Source organism: Sander vitreus, chromosome 18 (assembly GCF_031162955.1).
Source record: "Sander vitreus isolate 19-12246 chromosome 18, sanVit1, whole genome shotgun sequence".
NCBI lineage: Eukaryota > Metazoa > Chordata > Actinopteri > Perciformes > Percidae > Sander > Sander vitreus.
In genome coordinates, this window is record NC_135872.1 from 17054537 (window position 1) to 17074626 (window position 20090).

At 39.1% G+C, this 20090-nt stretch overlaps 1 protein-coding gene across 1 annotated transcript; it reads left to right on the plus strand.

Moving 5' to 3' along the window:
• Nucleotides 1-3053: 3053 nt before the first annotated feature.
• trdn (triadin) lies at nt 3054-10044 on the plus strand. Its single transcript, XM_078275413.1, has 5 exons — nt 3054-3240; nt 5317-5358; nt 8883-8975; nt 9159-9290; nt 10022-10044. Exons 1-5 carry the CDS (start codon nt 3054-3056, stop codon nt 10042-10044), a joined length of 477 nt encoding a protein of 158 aa, XP_078131539.1.
• The last annotated feature ends 10046 nt before the right edge of the window (nt 10045-20090 follow it).

The following is a 20090-nucleotide window of genomic DNA, read 5'->3' on the forward strand; positions in this document are numbered from 1 at the left end:
TCATAAGGACACATCTTATTAGAAAATAGGCTATAAACAGTGCAAACAAAAATTGAAAAATTAGACTACTCACCACAATGAAGTGCCATAATGAAACTCCTGGTACGAAAAACGTCCGTGTCTTTACCGCTGCTTTACCGCCTTGCACTGCAGTGTCTTCAGTCACACAGAACAACTATGACTTGTTTACCCACACCGTCCACCGCTGCATATCTGATGTAATTACATGCATATCTGAGACATTGCCAGTACATCATTACTGCACCAAATTAAAACCACAGATGAACCATCATGCGACAATAATGCGCCCGTGTCGAATAGTAGTTTTGATGGTTGAATATTTGAATAGTATTCTGGAGTACAGTACTGGTCTCAGGGCATATAATTTAGCTGCCATGTTTAGAGTGATCCATGCTCCATCATTGATGGGAACTTGGAGGTATACATGCACAGAGGGCTGGTTGTGAGTTGATGGAGAGTTTAATAGGGGCCCAACAGCGACATTGTGCCATCGGGCCCTCTAATAGGTTAATCCAGCCAAGCCAAAATACTCTTGCTTTTTGCATCTAGCTCTTATACTCATTATAACTCTTGCTCATCTAGCACACTGCCTGGGTGTGAGTGCACAGGCTACATAATAGGCTATAATATGGGCAATTTACTCATCGAAGCATCGAGAGTAAGCCTGTATAAGTATAATGAGGAGCGAGGGGGACATTGTCACCAATCTACGCTCAGCTATTAATTGACAGTGAAGATGAGAACCATTAGAGGCCAAACCGCCACCTAATTGTGTCAACGTGATTGTCATAATGACTGGTGTTAAATGCCTCAGCTGGACCAGCACACAGGACTCATGTGGATCTGCATCCTTAAGGGCCTCATTAATAATATCGAGAAGGGCATATATATCAGTCCCTATTTGAATTAAAATCTCTACAACAGTGTAGCTATCACTTTGTATTTGCAGATAAGCTGTGTGTGAGGCAGGCAGAGAAACTGAAGGAAAAATAAATCATCTCAGGCTTTTGTCGCAGCACGCCGTATAATGAACACAAACAACCTAACGCAGGCACATAATCATGTTATGGAGCACGGCCCCGCCACCATACAATGATGAAAACTTTCTTTGGAGAAGTGACTTATCTTGTAGAGCAGATTTTTCAAAGTGAGATGGAAATTAATCTCCTCATCACCTCGGGTATCTCTGTCTGTCTGTCACTCTCTCTTTCTCTTCATATCGCTCATACTTATCCTCATATAAAGAAAAACATACTTGAATTATTCACTGAGCACAGCTGCTGTGTGCATTAATCAAAAAGACATGCTAAGATGAGTTCAACAGACAGGCACATTGTACATACTATAGATGCCAATCACATTAAGCACATATTAAAGTTACACAAATTGGGTTTAGTGGTGAATCTGGTGGGAAGATATCAATATCAGGACATTAGTATCAATACCACCAATACTACCATTGGCTGTAACCTTGTGTTTTCATACCAAAGGCCTCACGGCAAAGTAGATCTTCCAACCCCACAATTTCTCTAATTTATTTTGAATTTCTTTTTCAACAGGTGTGTTTTAATGCTAATTGTCTTCCCATGTGTCCTTGGGCAAGAGAAATCTACCACCAATGGCAGACAATTTGTTGCATCTCTTTTTAATCATAATCTTCTAAATCAGATGCTATTTGTATTGCCGTCTAATTACTATAAATGTTCATAAATACTGACAATTTTAATAGTGAGATTGGCAATTTTTTAGAGAACTTGGAAAACTTAGAGACTTTGGAGAGAACTCAGAGAACAGTCATAGTGACAGACAAACAGAAAATGATCCACCGACTATGTAGGTCCTGTCAGCTCTATGTAGGGCTGGGCGATATGGAGAAAATCAAATATCACGATATTTTTGACCAAATACCTCGATATTGATACTGCAACGATATTGTAGTGTTGACTATTGGTTCTTTCACAAAAATATTTACACCATGAGATTTTTGATAAATAATCATCAGTAATGTGGATATAATGACTAAGTGGGTAAAGTTAAATAATAGAACAGTTACAACAGTCTGGTAAGTTCAGAAAATGACATCACTTTACTGTAATGCAGCCTTTAAAACCAGGAAAAGACAACACTTATGCCATATTACGATATCGAAAATCTAAGACGATATCTAGTCACATATCACGATATCGATATAATATCGATATATTGCCCAGCTCTAGCTCTACGTAGCTTTTTAAGTGTCGCTCCAATCATTGCTTTGGTTTTTAGGTTGGCAACTTAACTGTTCTGGTTAGCTCCCACCGCAGCAGGCAGCTGTTTTCAGCAAAAAACTGAATGCTGATTGGTTGCTCTGCATGTGCTAGATGTCTAAGTTCACCATATCAAGTTTAAAGGTGATAATACTGTATGTCAAAGTTGTGTTTCCAGCTTTTTTTTGCTGCCCCCTGATGACCAAAAAAATCAGTGAATGCATATTTAAAGGGGTGCTCCCCCAATTTTGGACTTTGGACTAGAAGAAAAGAGAGCCTAACTGAAGAAAAAAAAATGGAGATCAAAAGAAGCATTCTGGGTACAGAGGTTTTGGCTTTTTGTCATTCTCTTTTAAATCACACTTTAATGAAATACTAAATTGTGACTTTAAAAATGTTAATCAAAACAGCAATTTATAATTCTAATCCCATTACTCTAATTTGCTTAAATTAGCTTTTAGCTATGTTAGCTAATTAGCTAAGATTTGTGTGATGTCATCTCACTTTATTAGCAGACACAGACTTTTTTTGGGTTTCAACTCAATCTATTCTTGCATTTTCTTTTGGCATTTTTAATGTGGTTTGAAAGCAGACAATTTTCTTCAGTCATCCAAAAACTGTGCCTCCTCCACCTTTATTTATGTCCGTCTTCCTTGCTCTCTTCCTTATCTTCCTTTCTTTTTCGTAATCATGTCCTGCTGTTTCAAACTTCCCTCTCTCTCTCTCTCTCTCTCTCTCTCTCTCTCTGCCCCCGACCCCTCTTCCTGTCCTCAGCTCTCTTCACCAATGAGCAGTCAAGCCAACGGCACGGAGGCGGTCCCTCCAGCTCGGACCAATCACAAGACATTTTTGGATGATGTCATTTTGACCTTTAGTTCACCGATGGCCTGGCTGCTAGTTGTGGCTCTGGTCATCACATGGTCGGGAGTTGCCATTGTTCTTTTTGATTTGCTCGACTATAAAACTCTGACAGGTAACGACTCATTGTTGATTATTTCAGTTTTTATTGTCATTTTAATCTTTTAATAGATAATTTGCATTTCAAGTGAAGGTTTGCTATCAATTTTACCATTCAACGATGATTATAATTCCATCATAATGTGATTGTAATGTGCTTGTAATGTTTTATTATACCTAATGACACTTTCCTTCAACTCATTTATATCCATTCTTCACATATCATATATTAAACATCCATATTGCATCTGAGCATTTTTCAACAACCTTTCAGGCATTTTTGAAGCAGACTTCAAAAGTGGACATGCTTAATGAAGGTCGTCATTTTCAACGTCCGTGTGTCGAGTTAGGGGAAACACACGGCATCTTATTTTTCTTTTCAGCACATGTTAATAACGACATCGTGGTGCTGGTTGTATTTAAAGTGGTGTGTTGTGTGTTTTCCTTCACTTGACAGACGGACAAATTAAAAATGACACACTGTTTTTAGAGTTATCACACTCACATCTTCACCTAGACTCTAAAATGAATTAGCCAGTTGATAGTTTATGTACAAGTGTAGAAATACAGCTGTGTACATACTGAGGTCTATCCACTCCCTCTCATTTTCAGTGTCATCACTGGTAGAATGGATTGAAAGGGCACTTCCTGTTGTTAACATGCATACTAATAACAATGTCACAGGGAGTTATCAGTCATCATTTTAAAAAAAATAGATAAATGTAGTCATCTAATTTAAAGTTATGATTTCTCTGGATGACATGTACTTCTTTAAAATGACATACGTTGCCTGCTGCACTACAAAAATGAGAGCAGCTTTGTTTCCTCATGTACAGTATTTCTAATCTTATCTCCAGCTCATAAGTTAATTGTCTTGAGTAATCAAGTTTCGTGTTCTGTGATCACACTTAATTCCTTCATTGTCATGAGATAACAGAAAATAAGTTTCCCTGAGAACGCAACTATGTTACCGATTGATTAAAGTAAATGCAGCAGTCAAGATCTCCTTCAAACATTTTCCGTTCTGCTTAAGACTGCCTACTCACTGGTATCGTGATCAGGCTTACAAGGCTCTGCTCACCCATTCATTTATATCTTGAGATAAAGAGGAACATCTGATTGCAGCATAACAGGAGAAATCATAGAGAACAAACGTGCCGCTCTCTTCAGCATTCATTTTGTTCAGCAGCACAAAATCTGGGATGCTAACTAAGTTGATTGTCAGTTCTCGAGTTTAGAATGTCGTAGCACACAATTCTGGGCCCTGTAGAAAGGTTCTACTCCTCACATGAGGGCCCTGGGTACTCAATCCCATTTCCACCCGCAGTGTGTGACACCCCTGGGTGGAACCTCCGGCGGCACTGGAACAATAACCGTACATAAAATGTCGTTGATATAAACTATTTGGCACTAAATCTAGAAGAATATAGACAGACAGTTCAATCGTTAGATATAATTATTTGCCAGCGTGTGAGATAGAAAATGTGAAATTGGTCTACAGGCAAGGATTTTTCAATCCTTTTTTAATTATTTACAGTATGGGGAAAAAAAGGTTTTCAATAATGAATGAATGTATGTTGTTATATAAATTAAGCTTTTTTTCAAGGACATTCCTACTTTCTCTATATTTAGTAACAAATTCCATTGCTCTATTTGTTGGAAATGATTGGAAAATGTTTCAGAAAAATGGACTTGTAAAATAAAGCATTAGCTTATAGTCACATAAGCATAATGGTAAAGCATTAGCATTTAATGATCTAAACAGACTGAACACACAGGTCAAAATGCCTCCGATCTTCCAACCACACAACAGGAAGTCAATCCCTTTGATTTTTTGTGAATTCCAGTGTGTGGTTATTTTACCGTGATAATGACCTCTCTATCAATTCTACTGCTACTATATCACCCCCACCACTACTACACATCAACATTATTAGCTATTTGGACTATCCTACAGTGTAAGGATAGTCCTGCCTCACACATCCAACACACCCATCTTTAACTCCTCTCCTCACTCTCCTCCTTCCTTCAACCCCACCCTTCACCTCTTCTCCATCCTCATGCTGTCAATCACCTGCCATCCCATCCAAAGAGTACACATCATACTGTGACGACCCCGTGTGTTTATCTTCTGGTAAAAACAACAACAGCCAAACCACTAACAGTTTGACTGCACTGCTTGCTTGTATTACAGCGTTGCTTGCCCCAGACCAGGGATGATAAATTTATACATGATCCTTGTCTAGTATGTGTCCAGTATTTCAAACACAAGCCTCTGTTTGTAACATTTTAAAGGGTAAATCAAAACTAAAGCAGCACATATAGCCTGGTGCTCTCTATTGGTTGAAATGTATCACCAGCGCATGTTTTCCACCAGCTGTCAACTTGCTAACTTACACTACTGTCCCGGTACTTACAATAAGTTCAAATGCTAAATGTCAGTTAGCGAGTCAATTACAGTAGCAAGCTCATTAGCTCAGTAGATGCATTTTGTACCTTTGACTGCTGTCTCATAACCATCTGCAAACCTTTTCCCTTTTGTGGAGCAATGCTACGATAAAGGAGGGTTTAATTAAACTCAGTGGTGCAACACAGTTAATAAGCTACGATAGCTTTCTCGATTTTGGACTCTCCAGCTCTCCGTTCTGTCAAAGGTTAGCATTGTCAAGACGGCTTGGTTTTAGGAATATATGTGGCTAGCTTACCCGCTGTGCTAGCTTAAGTCTTCAGGGATGATTTACCCTTTGAGCATTGTTTCCTGATGTAAAACTTTTGTTAACTTAGTTACTGACATTTGTTTGTTCTTGTCTGCTGTTAAAATGCAAACTGTTTATAAGCCTTTCAGCTACAGATGGATGGCATATTAAAGGAAAAAAGAGAGCGCTGTCTGACATATTCCTCAAAAATCTCCCATTAGTTCACAATTGGGTAAATTGACATCTGTGTGACCGATCCATTTCACTCATTTATTCAGGTTTTCCTTTAATTTGTCAGCAGTCTGTGTATTCTCCATCCCTGTCTTTATGTGCATGACAATTCAAAATGTGTGTCTGCATTACTAGTGGGAAATTGCATGTAGGGTACATCTGTGTTTCCTCTACCTGCTACATGACTAAGAAGCTGTGTGATACACAGGCTTAAAATAGACATAGGTATTGGGTTACGACTATTGTGTCTAATGACGACATAAATCTCTCGGCCTGATGAGATTAAGTCCCTCAGTGGCATTTTATTTATTTCATGCAGTGATATCAACACAATTACAACTCTTTTCTCTAAGTCTACGAGAGTAAGACACGTTTCTCCCAGGGCTAAGGATAGTGCTGAGCTGAGGAGTAAATGCCCACAAAAAGCAAAGCGTCCCCTGCACATTATAGTTATCTTCCATTTTCTGAAGCAAATATGCAAGTTGACAATGACAAAATGCTGGGCTGCATTTTTAATCACAAGGCTTTTCTTCCATCATGACATTTCAATAAAGGCCAGTGTGTGTAAATGAAACGACAAGGAGACATTCTCAGACATTAAAGAAGAAGTGCAATTCTCCCTGTTGTGAAATAGCTTGTGTGTGTGTGTGTGTGTGTGTGCGTGTGTGTGTGTGTGTGTGTGTGTGTGTGTGTGTGTGTGTGTGTGTGTGTGTGTGTGTGTGTGTGTGGAGAGAGAGAGAGAGTAAGAGAATAGACAACGTAGCATCAGAAAAGAATAGAAATGAGGAGACAGAGACACACACACTAGGCATATAGGATAATTGAATCTGTTTAATCAGTCATCTCATCAAACTCCTGTTCCTTCTTTATCTGACAGAGAGGCATGAGGCAACTTCTTACATAATGTATGTGATTATTCTAAAATGGAACCTACTTAGATTGAGACAGATGGAAATGTTACAATCATCCAGTGTTTATTTTCTTTAAAACAAGCAAACAAAACTCTGTATCATTTAGCTTTTCTTATCTAGCTCAGATGCATCTCTTCCAGCTACTTTATGCTCTTTTCTTCTGAGAGGTTTTTCAGAAGCACCCCTGGGTTTTTTTGTTTTTATCTTTGCGGCACAATTTGTATTTTTAATCTCTTTTCTTTGTGTTTTATCATTTTGATGTGGCTGCTAAACTGCACCAAAATAAAAGGTAGAGAGAAGTAGGCAGACGAAAAAGAGACACAGGATGAGATCATGGAATAAGACTGAGACAGAAAATAGATTTAAAGAAAGAAGAGAGAAGAAGATAAATGAATAAGAGAGATAAACAAAAGAGGACAGAAGGTAGAAAGGTAAAGCGGGTAAAGAGAGACTGAATGAATAAATAACGGCAATGAAAGGACAACAGAGAGTTAGCGGGGGGGAAATGCTGGCCTTCTATTCCTGGTGTCTCTGTCTGGAGTGCCAATCAAAAGAAATGTCAGTGCATTAATCAGCTGTTTATGAGGATCATTTATACGACTCCTCCACATTGGGCAACAAACAGGCACAAAGCTTCTTCCACCTGGGAGAGGGAATATAAAAAAAAGATAGATTAATGAGAGCAGCCGCTGGGACAAAGCCGTTGTGAATAGTGTCCATGTAGAAAAATAATCACTGCTCATGCACACACATTCATTCTCGCTTGTGGGGGGAGAGGCTTAGGAGACCATTTTGGGCTTTAGCAGAAAGGGGGGAGGGACTGAGAAGTTGTTGAGCTTCAAATTTTTTGGCTAAGTCCTGGATCTTCACAATCCTACCTACGGCACCTTTAACCGTTGAACCCTGACCTTACCCACTGTTTCCCTTTATAAAGGATTCACAAGTTGTAGGTGACAGCTGTATAACATTAATAAAGCATTTATTAATGCTGTAAAGTTCAGTCATAAGCCATTAAAAAGGAAGAATGTTTGGGTTTGTTTTAAAAATCTCCATGCCTGGTTAGACATTAATTGTCAAGTTATTAATTAATTGTTAAGGTTAACTTTTGAAGACGGCATCGAGTCTACAGTTGTTAATGGTGTTCTAGGTCATCAATCAGCATTACAGGTTTCAACCACAAAACATTTGTAATTATAAAAGTTATTAAGTTAATGAATAATTTGTATGATTAGCCATTAAGTCTGCACTTTTAAATTGTAATAATTGGTATAGCTGCTGGGGGAGGAAGAACACAAACCTGGCAACCCAAAATCCATTCTTAATATTGTCTTACAACTGATTTATAAAGCATTTACATTTTTAATTAATCATTAATAAAAGTATTATTTCCAACTTATAAACCTTTACAAAGGGTGTGAGTTATTAGAAATAGTGTTTTGGCACGTGTTTGAGGTCGCAATATCAGACTACTGAAGTGGAAACCAAAGGTTATATAGAAATGCTGCTAAAAACTTGGTTAAGTTGTTGCCGTTTTTTGCTGTGTTCTCATCCAGCATGTCCTCCGCATCATTGAGAGATACAGTACAGTAAGTTCTAACATGTTCTGTAAGTTGGAGAGTGTTTTGGGTGTGTTTTTTAATTCCTTTTTTTTAATCATGTTTGCTATAATAACAGCAAAACAATACATCTAAAGCTGTAGGTGGCTGCGAATGATTGAAAATATGAAGATTGTTCTTCTGTGTGACTTTATCTATCTTTATGGATTCTCTCGTCTGTGTGTCTTTTCCCACTTTGTATCTTTTTCTTTGTCTCTCTTCAAGCTGTGCTCTACACTTCCCGTCATGATGTCTTTGAAAACATTGTGTGTCTCTCCCCCTCAGGTCTCCCTCCTCCGTCTGCCATCGCTAAGAGAGGTTTGAAGGCTAGAGGCAAGCAGAGAGCCGTCATCACAATCACGCTTTACTTTCTCAAGTTCAATTTTGCTCGTTAAAATATCTTCTATCTAAATATTTTATTGTATCCCACTATACGCTGATTTACAATGTATTTGTTTTTTGTTTTTCTGAGCTATTGTTCTATTTCTTTATTCCTTTTAGGTGGTTTTCGTCCAATAAAATCAAACCCTGCTGGAGTCCCAGTTGATGTCACTGCTCAGGAGAGCACCGATTGGTTGGAGATGATATGGACTTTTGCAGCCAGTTTGGTAGCTCCTGATGAGGAGGAGGAAGGTATTCACCAGCTAACTGAAACCATCACATGTAAGAAAACATCCCCTCATACTAATTAACCATTTCATGACAAAGACGATTCATAACTAAGATTGTGAATAAGATGCTTATCTCCCTGACATCTTATTCGAGACATAGCATTTACATGCACCAAATAATGCATGAAACATTTTAATATTCTGAATTAGGACTGTTAATCAGCATGGAAATGTATTGAAAAGCAAATGATATGCCCATCATTATAATCCAGGCCGTGCAGATAGATGATGGAGCTGTCAGAGCATAATCACTCACTGACTAACAGTTATAATGAATATGACGCCCTTTTAACCCGCTAAATTGTGGAAATATATCAGGCATAAAAATAAACTTCCAGTCTCATCTTCTTCATTCAATTATCAGAACCAACGGCCCATTAAAAATACTGCTAATTAACTGTAGTGAAAACTTGAACTGGAGCGCTAATGTAGTTCACAATGCTTCAACAACACCTAATAGGTCTTATTCCGATTGAGTAGCAGAAAGATATGTTAGTCACAGTTATTTTAAACACAAGAAACTGTTAATTTACAGAGGTACAAGGTCAAAACAACAGAAGAAAAGACAGAAGATAAGATAATTATGTTATGAAGGCAGCTTAATAGTTATTGCTTCCTACAGTTTGGGGTTTAATATTCATACCTGAAATAATTGGGACTGATGCACACGCCGTTTTCTGTTCTGAACTTCAGCTTTCCACTCCGAGGAGCTCTGAACAAGAGGAGTGTGGAGGGAGGACAAGAATTGACGAGTACTGTATGAAGAGCCGGAGAAAGGAAGAGAGAGCCAAAAGAGAGGAGTGTCTGACTGAAGTGGAAGGGAGGATGTAAAGAACCGGAGGAGGAAGAGAATGTACGGTTTATCACAGTTATGTTTCTTTATGTCTGTCGTTGTTAACTGGAATGTGATCAATAAAAACTGACCATTTAAAAACTTAGCTTTGGTTTCTATCAGTGAGTAAGTCAATGAGTGTAACACCATTATGGTCTTTAACCATATCTGTTTTCTGCACACGGTTTCGGGATTTGCTTTAAAAAAAAAAAAAAAAAGAGTACTCATCTTTTAAATCAACAGTGTGATAATAATGCACATTACAATGTTCCTCTACGTTCTTTATACTTTTAACGAGCTGCAGCCTGCACTACTGTGGAGCCCTGAAACTAACAAAACATCAAAAGAAATGTAAAAGATAAGTCAATTCTATTGTTAGTTAGATGATTAAAAAAAGAAAGATACATCTTTATGTTTATCTTTTTTTCTTTGCTAATTTGTTAATAAAATAAATTGAAGCTTTATTGATTTCAGTCTTGTTTTTTGTTTTGTTTTTATCTTTCTCAGGCTCGTTTTATTTTTACACTCCTTTTCCCAATGGGATATGAGTTCAAAAGAAACATAAATCATTATTTAGAATCAGTAATAACCATTATTTTTTTCTTTTTACACACCACTTTTAATTATTATTTAATATATTAATAACAATAGTATTCATTAACGTAATACTTTGTATACAGTTACACTTTTTGTCTTGTCTGGTCCTTCCACTACATTTTGCCAGTTTAGGGGCTCCATACACTGCATTGAACATTCAACTTAACAGTACTAGTCTGAATGGATTTTTTTTTTTATTATGCATATGCAGAAATCATTTGCATATACTGTAAACTACCAAACATACAAACACATAAAATCACAAATACACACACACACACACACACACACACACACACACACACACACACACACACACACACACACACACACACACACACACACACATTGTTATTGTTACTTTAAAAGGACTACATTCATCCCCTTGAGACTTAACTCTAACCTTAACTAAACCCTCAACCATAATCATAAATTAAACAAATCTTCACCCTAAAATGTCAATTGTTAATACATTTTTTGTCCCTGAATAGGACACATACATACACATGACACATCATTTTTGAGCTAGGCCTTTCCATGCAGGCCCTTTAGCGCACACTGCGGCATCCCTTCATTTCCATTCCTCCCTCTGTCCCTCTCCAGTCTTTCTATCTGTCTGCACACAAGGTGGTCTGAATTGGAGAAGACCACTGAATAACAAGCTCCCAAGTTGACACCAGGCAAGTGATGAGGCACAGTAACAGCAAGAACCTTCCAGGAAGAAAGAAAACCGGTTATGCCAGGAGGAGATGAGGATCAACTCCCCTTGCAGTGACCCCCTCCAGCCTCAGACAGCAGGGAGCTAGAACATAAGAAGAAGATGATGGTGGGCGACAGAGAGAAAACACAGAACTGCAAATTCATTTTGAGATAAAGAGGACAGTGAAATGTAGTTAAAAGAAAACAGGACTAAATAAAGGAGGTGAGAACATAATAAAAATGGACTGTAAGCCTGAGCATGAGATCACCACCAAGATATATGAACACCCCTGGATAACCTCACATACTGTAACCTCATATAACCTTAGCAATCCAGTGGAAAAACAAGCAATAGTAATACTATGAAGACTCAAGCAAAAGTCCTGCATTAAATATTTTACTCAGGTAAAAGTACAGATGTATCATAAAAATATGCTTTAAATAGCAAAAGTACAATATTCATGTAGAATGCTCCAGCTCGGTGTTACATTATTATATTATTGAATCATTATTATTGATGTATTACCATGCAAGCAGTACTTCACTGTTGTAATGTTACGTCTTTTGGGTAGTTTGTTTAATGCTAGTCAACTGGTCATATGTTTTATATCCATTCAGACTGTAGTAAATTGTCGTAATTTCCTAAACAAATACATTTCTGCATCTGCCTCTTTATTTCTGATCATCATTATCTTTGTCTGCAGCCTTAAATGCAAACATTTGTATAATTTACTAAATGTAAATAGGAAACGTTCACGTTCAATTAAAATGAGGCGGCTTGCCACCATTCTGGGAACGTGTTTCAGGTGTAATGAAATCATAATGAAATCATAACTTTATTACAGCTGGAATGGATTTTAACCATATTTTAGTGAACATATTAGTATAGCAGAAAATCTCCATGACTGTTCGGGTTATTCTTCTCAGTTAATGAAATGGGCCAAGATTCGTCAAACCAAACACAGCATTCTCTCCCACTACACGCCGTCTCATCAATGTTTAAGTAAATTAATGGCAAATGAACGCCGCTTTCACTCAGGTAATGGGTTGTTTTGGAGCTGAACAGCATCCAGACGATAATTTAACACAAAATTATGAATCATTTTTAATTAAATTGTGTGGTTTGATTGCATATATCAACTGCTCTGCCCATGACCGGAAAGCACTGCAGAGGGTGGTGAAAAATGCCCAACGCATCACCGGTTTCTCACTCCCCTCCGTCGAGGCAATCCAGGGCAAGCGATGCGTAAGGCGTGCAGCATCATCAAAGACTGTTCTCACCCCAACCACAGTCTGTTCACCCCACTCCCCTCTGGGAGGCGTTTCAGGTCTCTCCGCACCCGTACCAGCAGGTTCAGAGGAAGCTTCTTTCCTGTGGGTCACCCTACCAGTGACAATTAACCTACTAAGCCCTCATATACTTTGTATATCACATTGCACTTTTCTGCTTTTTTTGCACTTCTGGTTAGATGCAAACTGCATTTCGTTGTCTTTGTACTTGTACTCTGTACAATGACAATAAAGTTTAATCTAATCTAATAAACAAAATTAAACAAAGGATGTAGCATGGGGAACAGTATTGCATTTGTTTAGACTACTGTAATAATCACTAATCTATCACTAAGAATAGTTTGCAGACAGATGAGAAGAACGATACCACTTGACAGCTGCCGCTTAGCTTAGCTTAGCACAAACACTGTGTGCAGTGAGAAACAGCTAGCCTATTAACTTCCTGGAGTCTTGCAGCCTTTTTACACTTCACACAGATTAGGTTGTAACGTGTTTGGAAGTGCTGGGCGGCAGATTTTGTCACCTGCTGAGAGAGCCAGACTTCCTGCTGTAACAGTTAGCTTCATATTTACCTGATAGACACAAGAGTGGAATTGATCTTCTCAACTTACTCTTGGCAAAAAATGCAAATAAACATATTTCCCAAAATGTAGAACTATTTTTTTCGAGTAGAAGCTTAGGAAATATAGCCTACTACGGAGCCCCTAAAGAGACATGCAGAATTGTTTTTCATTTTCTGTTGCGCACTTGTGAGCATGCGAAGGTATCTCGTGCTCACGAAAAAACAATCTAAGGCTAGAAAAATGATGCTAGCAAAGTACTGTTAACGTTACGTAGCTAATATTTCACATTCACAGCATGAAATCGGTTAGCAGCCGATAGCTGCCTCATCATCTTAAAGCTATAGTGTGCAGTTTCTGTCGCCCCCATGAGGAATTCTAAGTACTGACAACAACACTGTCGGCGCATCCACATGATACAAGCCTTCTAGACCGAGAAAAGCCAGAAAATTTAATTTTGGCTCATGTGGATGAAAGACAACAACTCCCAGAATGCACTTGCTTCGCTTCCCTACGAGGCCACTCCCGAGCCACGCCTACCGGATACAGACTTAGACAGTAAGGCAGTCAAGTCAAGTCAAGTCAAGTGTGTTTTATTATCATTTCAACCATATACACAAAACAACGTTTCACCGTGGCTCAAGTGGTGTTACACATTTAAAATATATATAAAACGACATTATATAAACTGTTAACACCTGTAAACACTGAGTATAAACACAGCTGTGAGCAGTTAGGTGGATACAAACACCCCATTTCTGCACCAGTCCGTGTTAACACAGCCGACCTCCATGAGTCTTACCCGGCAAAGCATCTGTCTGCTCGGAAGGCTAGCAGGCCTGGTAGCTAGATAGCGGAGTCCGGTACACTATTGTTCAGCCATGTTTCCACAAAAACAAAAACACAGCAGTCTCTGAACAGTCCGTTGAAGTTGGATATAGTCCAGTTTGTTGTCTAATGAGCGGACACTTGCAAGCAGGATGGATGGGACAGGTGGCCAGCTAGCGTTAGCTTTCCATCTAACTCCTGCCCTCGTTCTGCGTTCCCGCTTTCTCCCACACGGCTTTCGATGTCCCCTTCCCCGGCTCGAGCAACACCACAGGCTGAGGCGCTGGTCTCCGTAGCAGGCGAAGCTCGCATAGTGTGTTGAGTATTCCGTCTGTAATAAAGTTTCCTGCATAATCTCCGATCTGTACCAATGTATCCCAGTGGTACACATGTGCGGTAGTTTTATATGCACATAATTGCAAGTTTTCTGCTGAAAAGAGAGAGCCTTAGCTTAGCTTCAAGATGGCTGACACTCAACTCACATCAGGTAGTGACGGTCCCACCCCCTATGGGCGGGTTGAAAACATGCAGAACTACCTGGCTGTAGTCCATAGCCTCTGGGCAAAAATGCCTCCGATGACGCTATCCCTTTAAGTTTGTTGACGACACTATCAGGTACATTTCGTTGTTGTTTGAGGAAGATGAATACCTTCTCCTCTGCAGCCATTCTGACTGGTACTCAGATTGGTTTCTCGTGAGCACGAGATGGTTTACATATGAATATTTTCATTTCAATATTGAATCCACAGCAGTAGTGTCACTCACAGTGGAGAAGAGGAGAGCCAATATGGTGTGGTCATGTGTAAAGAAGGTTCCTGTTGGAGATGTACTAACTACATGCTGGGCGAGATCCATGTACTGACTTGCTGCCAGAATTATAACTCAGCTGACCTGGAAAAAATTACTGCAGTTCTCCTCGTTTAATCTCAAATAGCATTTAACCTTCAGAAAAATCTTAAAATAAGATTTAACAGAAAATATTGGTTTCTCGAAGCTTTAAAATATATTCTGCTAGAAATAATGTCTACTCCCCCCCCCCCATTCTGTCTTCCTTTGTTTACTGAAAGGTGATTGCTGATGAAAGGGAAAACTGCTGTGTCAGCTTTGAAATGTTTCTCGCACAAGAATCTCTCCATTTATGCCACGAAGAAACTTGTTGTGGTTTTCATTACTGGTATCAAAATGTAATTGGTATTCAGTTTCATCAACAAGATAATGTGATGGGGTAAGGGCGGTTAATTTTTGAATAATTGAAAAAATATAAATATACAAATACTGGCACACACACACACACACACACACACACACACACACACACATATATATATATACACAAACACACACCTGCCTTTAGATTCCCGGCAGTAAAAGCCATGAATAATGGATCTTAGTTTTCCCTGGCCTGAGGGAGAAGCTTTTAAACATAATTTGTTGCTTTAATTTATTTACACAACCTGGCAAACCTGGCCCTCAGGCTAGATGCATTACACACAACTGAACTACCTCGGGAGGGGTATGGCACATGCACACATGCACACATGTTCACACACAGACACAGACACAGACAAAGACACAGACAAAGACACACACACACACACACACACACACACACACACACACACACACACACACACACACACACAGACACACCATGCTCAAGTACAACATGAGTTGATCCAAAACATCTGAGGATAAGAACCAGTGTACTGATTAGAAGATCACACAAGCTGATGAGACTGCAGCTACAGTAAAAAGCCATATTTATAGTGTGCAGTGCATATTGGCAAAATGTATTTGTCAGTAAGGGGGACATTGTATCCCAAACAGCAGCAGCATACCTCCTCCTTCTTTTTCATTCTTGAAAAAAAACTATTTTACATACAGGACATTTGAAACCACACAGGTCTCTAGTTACTGTATGTTTTGAGACAGCAACCTTTTTAACGTCTGATATCTTCCATCCCGGGCGTCCCATAAATCCACAACAGATTTCAGGATGAGCAGTGCCACCAACCTTTGATTACACTCACTCCATGATGAGTTTCATGTTGCCAAAAGTCCAGAGTGTGTTTACAGACAGTGTTTACAGCACTCCATGTCTCTCATGATCCCGCTGACTAATAATCATAACCACAATAAGCTGTTTACTGTGTTGTACACGCATCTTCAGATCCCCACCATTAATCATTCTTGAAACCGTAATATTACACAGAAATCAAGCACCAAGCACAAAAGCCAACATTTGACTGGATTATGAGTTTGCAGGAGCCTACAAGCTGGCCAATGTTACAGTAGCACACCTCTGCTACTGTTATTTCTTTCCCAGCAGAAATCTAAGCGCTTTCAGAACTGGATATGGCCTTTACCAGGTCTAACATATTAAAACCGTATATATCATTCTTGAAATCCTGAATTCAATTTTAATATTAATGTAAGTGTAAATTCCCATGGTTCTTTTGTGCAATTGGTTTTGCCCATGCTGTGACACCAGAGAGAAAGGGTAATTTATTCCACCTTAAGAAACAACGTTCTAGTAAATCACAGCACAGAATGCGAAAGCATTGAATACAACTCTGAATCACTCAATAAAATGAGCTAAACTGAATATTACTCAATACAACAATCTATCAAACCACAGACTCTGCTGCACACACAAAATAAAGCATTTTCAAAAAAGTGTTTGTTCCATCTGTTTCTGTGGTTATTTTAATTTGAAGGGTCTGGCACTGCCTGGTAGTATCATATAATCAGCATCCATGTAGTTCATTATAATTTCCCTGCCAGACATCCTTGTGCTATATCAATAGTTTGGGGATCCATTTTAATCTTCTCTCAGCTGAATTTAACGTAGTGGCAATTTTGTTTTCTTCAAAACACAACAAAGCCCACAGCACTGTAGTCTCTATTTCCAAGAAATGGAATAATAAGACAGATATTGTCAAATTATTTTGCATTATAGTCACAAACAAATTCAATTCAGCTCCCCATACAACTCCCAGTGTTTGTCTGTGAAATGAGAAGGATATTAAATTTGCTGGTGAGGTTTGTCAACCTGAGAGAGCGCTTTTTCAGTCACAGCAGCTGTGAAAGGTAATCTGTTTCGCCATGCCGCTGTCATGATCCAAAGGATCACACTCCCATGACTATCACACACAACAACCTACACAGACACGTGCAAAGACACAATATGGATCCACCCCGACACATACAGTATGTGCACGCACCAACAAACACACATCCAGACGTGTAAAGGCACACACTGAATTCAAACGCATGAGCACAAACACAAACACAGCGACTTACATTCACACACAAAGCAAATCTCTCTACCGCTTGATGTTGTGTATTTTCTTTAAGAAGCTTGTCTTGTGCTGTGAAGATGGCAGTGTGGGAATGGATACACACACACACACACACACACACACACACACACACACACACACACACACACACTTGAAGACACTCTCTCGCAGCACCAATACTCAAAGCAGCTGCACAGCAGAATCCAACAAGAGAGTAAATGATCAGTAGAAGCTCCCACGACATTTGAGACTGCATAGAGAGAGAAATTATTTTATTTTCTAACATTTTAGATGTTTTTGTTACCATCCCACATCTACTACAGTACGATAAGTGGCAGCCACACATAGACTTGTAACTCTAATGCTGCTTTTAATTTTCCTTTACTTAAGATGAATGAAGATGTGGCTCATGCTGTGGCTCCAATATGGCATCAAAAGGTGCACAGCTGACAGCCTGAAATATTCAGTATTTCCACAAACGCTGGGTTTTTTTAAAGCAGAAGGATTTTATTCACCAGAGAGGCATTTCAATGTTCTGAAGGCTGCAGCTAAGCTATTGAAAATATGAGACGAATACAGAAGGTGGTTGTATGTTGGTGGTTGTTTCATGGATGTTTGCGACCAGCACAGACACAGATTTTTGTCCTAAAGATGTACGTACCACAGTTTATTGTAGATGTGCTGCTGCAGGTTTGCAGTCTACACCATCCACTGTATCACACCCCCACCCCTTCCCCATCGCAAGGGACTCTACCCAACCCTCCTTTCATGCTTTAGTCATCCCGCCTGGGCTGCTGCAACATCCCTCCTGGCTCGACTCCCAAAGCACTCTTTAGCCCTTACATCCAGAATTCCCAACACACACACACACACACACACACACACACACACACACACACACACACACACACACACACACATCCCGCAGTCCCTGCAATGGCATCACAAGGCTGTTTGCATTGAATACAAAACTCTGTTGCTCAAACCTCCAGGCCACAGTGTAGTAGTGCACGTCGGCCTGTGATCTGCATTCTGTCATTAGCTGCCACTTAGCTTTTCTCTCCCTGCGGCCGGCTGGTTATCGCTCACCCTCCACTCCCCTCAACCTCCTCCTCCTCCTCCTCCTCCTCTTAAAGGTGGAATAACTTTACTCCAGTCAGATCAGCAGAGTGACTCCCTATTTTCCATCATAAACCAAACCAAACCTGTGTCTTCAGTACATACTGTATAACCTTTGACTTACATCTCCTTATATACAGTACGTATATATATATATATATATATATATATATATATATATATATATATATATATATATATATATATATATATATATATATATATATTCTAATCCTCTCTGCCACCTTCCTCTTATATTTTACACACGTGCATTGCCATGAGGGGATTGTGCACTGAAAGGAGGTGAGTGACCACTTGATGTTTCCTCTAGCGCCATCATCAGGTCTACTTATATTTTCAATGTGTCCAATACTTTGGTTTATGACTTATGACTAAATACCTGCAGAACTAATGAAATTCCTGTCAGCCTCTGCTGTAGGCTTTTGTGTCTGGTGCTAATTAGCAAATGTTAGCAGGCTATTGTAACATGCTACAGTAAAATGGTCACAATGGCATTCTGATGTTAGCAATAAGCTCAAAGCACTTATTCTCAATTTGTTTGCATCACAGAAAGAATGCATAATTAAACATAATTAAAAAGGTATTGCTGCATTGTGTAAGTGAGTAAACAAGAAAACAGGTTGAGAATGAAACCCCACTGTTTCTATGCTGTTGCCTGATCCATCCTTCAGCCCCTACTCAGTTAGCGAGGGGAGGGGGGGGTTGCTATTTAATCAAAAAAAGTGTCACATTAATTCAGACAAATTCAAGCAATCTAGTTTTCTAATAAAGCTGTCATATTTGCATCCGGTGACTTACACTCGCCATCGTTTTAAATTAATTCCCGTCACAACCTTTTGATTTATGAATGCATAATAACTGAGGGCAATGTCTGTAACTGTGAGCAAGTATGTGTATGTGTGTGTGTGTGTGTGTGTGTGTGTGTGTGTGTGTGTGTGTGTGTGTGTGTGTGTGTGTGTGTGTGTGTGAGAGTGAATTTGTGTCTACAAAGCCCTGACTTTTAATCTAACATGTTGCTTGTGCCTCGATGAGAGAAAATCACATTTTGCGATAATTGAGCAAGTTAAGACGGAAAGATGAGACTCCTGGTGTGAAGGAGCATCAGTTGCATCATTGGTTCCCTGTTTTACAGCAGCAGCGTCTCATCTTTCCTTATCTCACTGCTGTTCATATCAAAGAACCTAATGCATTCACAATACTTCTTCTTTTTCTTCTTCTCCACTTGACTTTGTCTTCCCATTCCATGGGTAAAACATCCAAAGGTCAACATGGAAGAGGAATTGATTTCTGTAATTGTTGCTTGATAGTATTTTACCTTGTTTTGGCAGCTGTGTGGTGAAATCGCAAAGGTAATCTCTAATTTGCATAACTGTAGAGGAATGGCATTATTCATAAGTCACATTTTTAATTATGTTTTGGATTTCATTGTCTGCTTTCAAATTATGTGGATTTTGTGCAATAAATGATAGTAAAACAAAACTCCTCCATGCAACTGGTATTGTAGCCATGGTTCA

Coding starts and splice junctions, on each gene's coding strand:
- trdn (XM_078275413.1), top strand. CDS start 3,054: ATGAGCAGTCAAGCCAACGGCACGGAGGCGGTCCCTCCAGCTCGGACC. Junction 3,241..5,316: donor CGACTATAAAACTCTGACAG/GTAACGACTCAT, acceptor TCCCATCCAAAG/AGTACACATCATACTGTGAC. Junction 5,359..8,882: donor CCCCGTGTGTTTATCTTCTG/GTAAAAACAACA, acceptor TCTCTCTTCAAG/CTGTGCTCTACACTTCCCGT.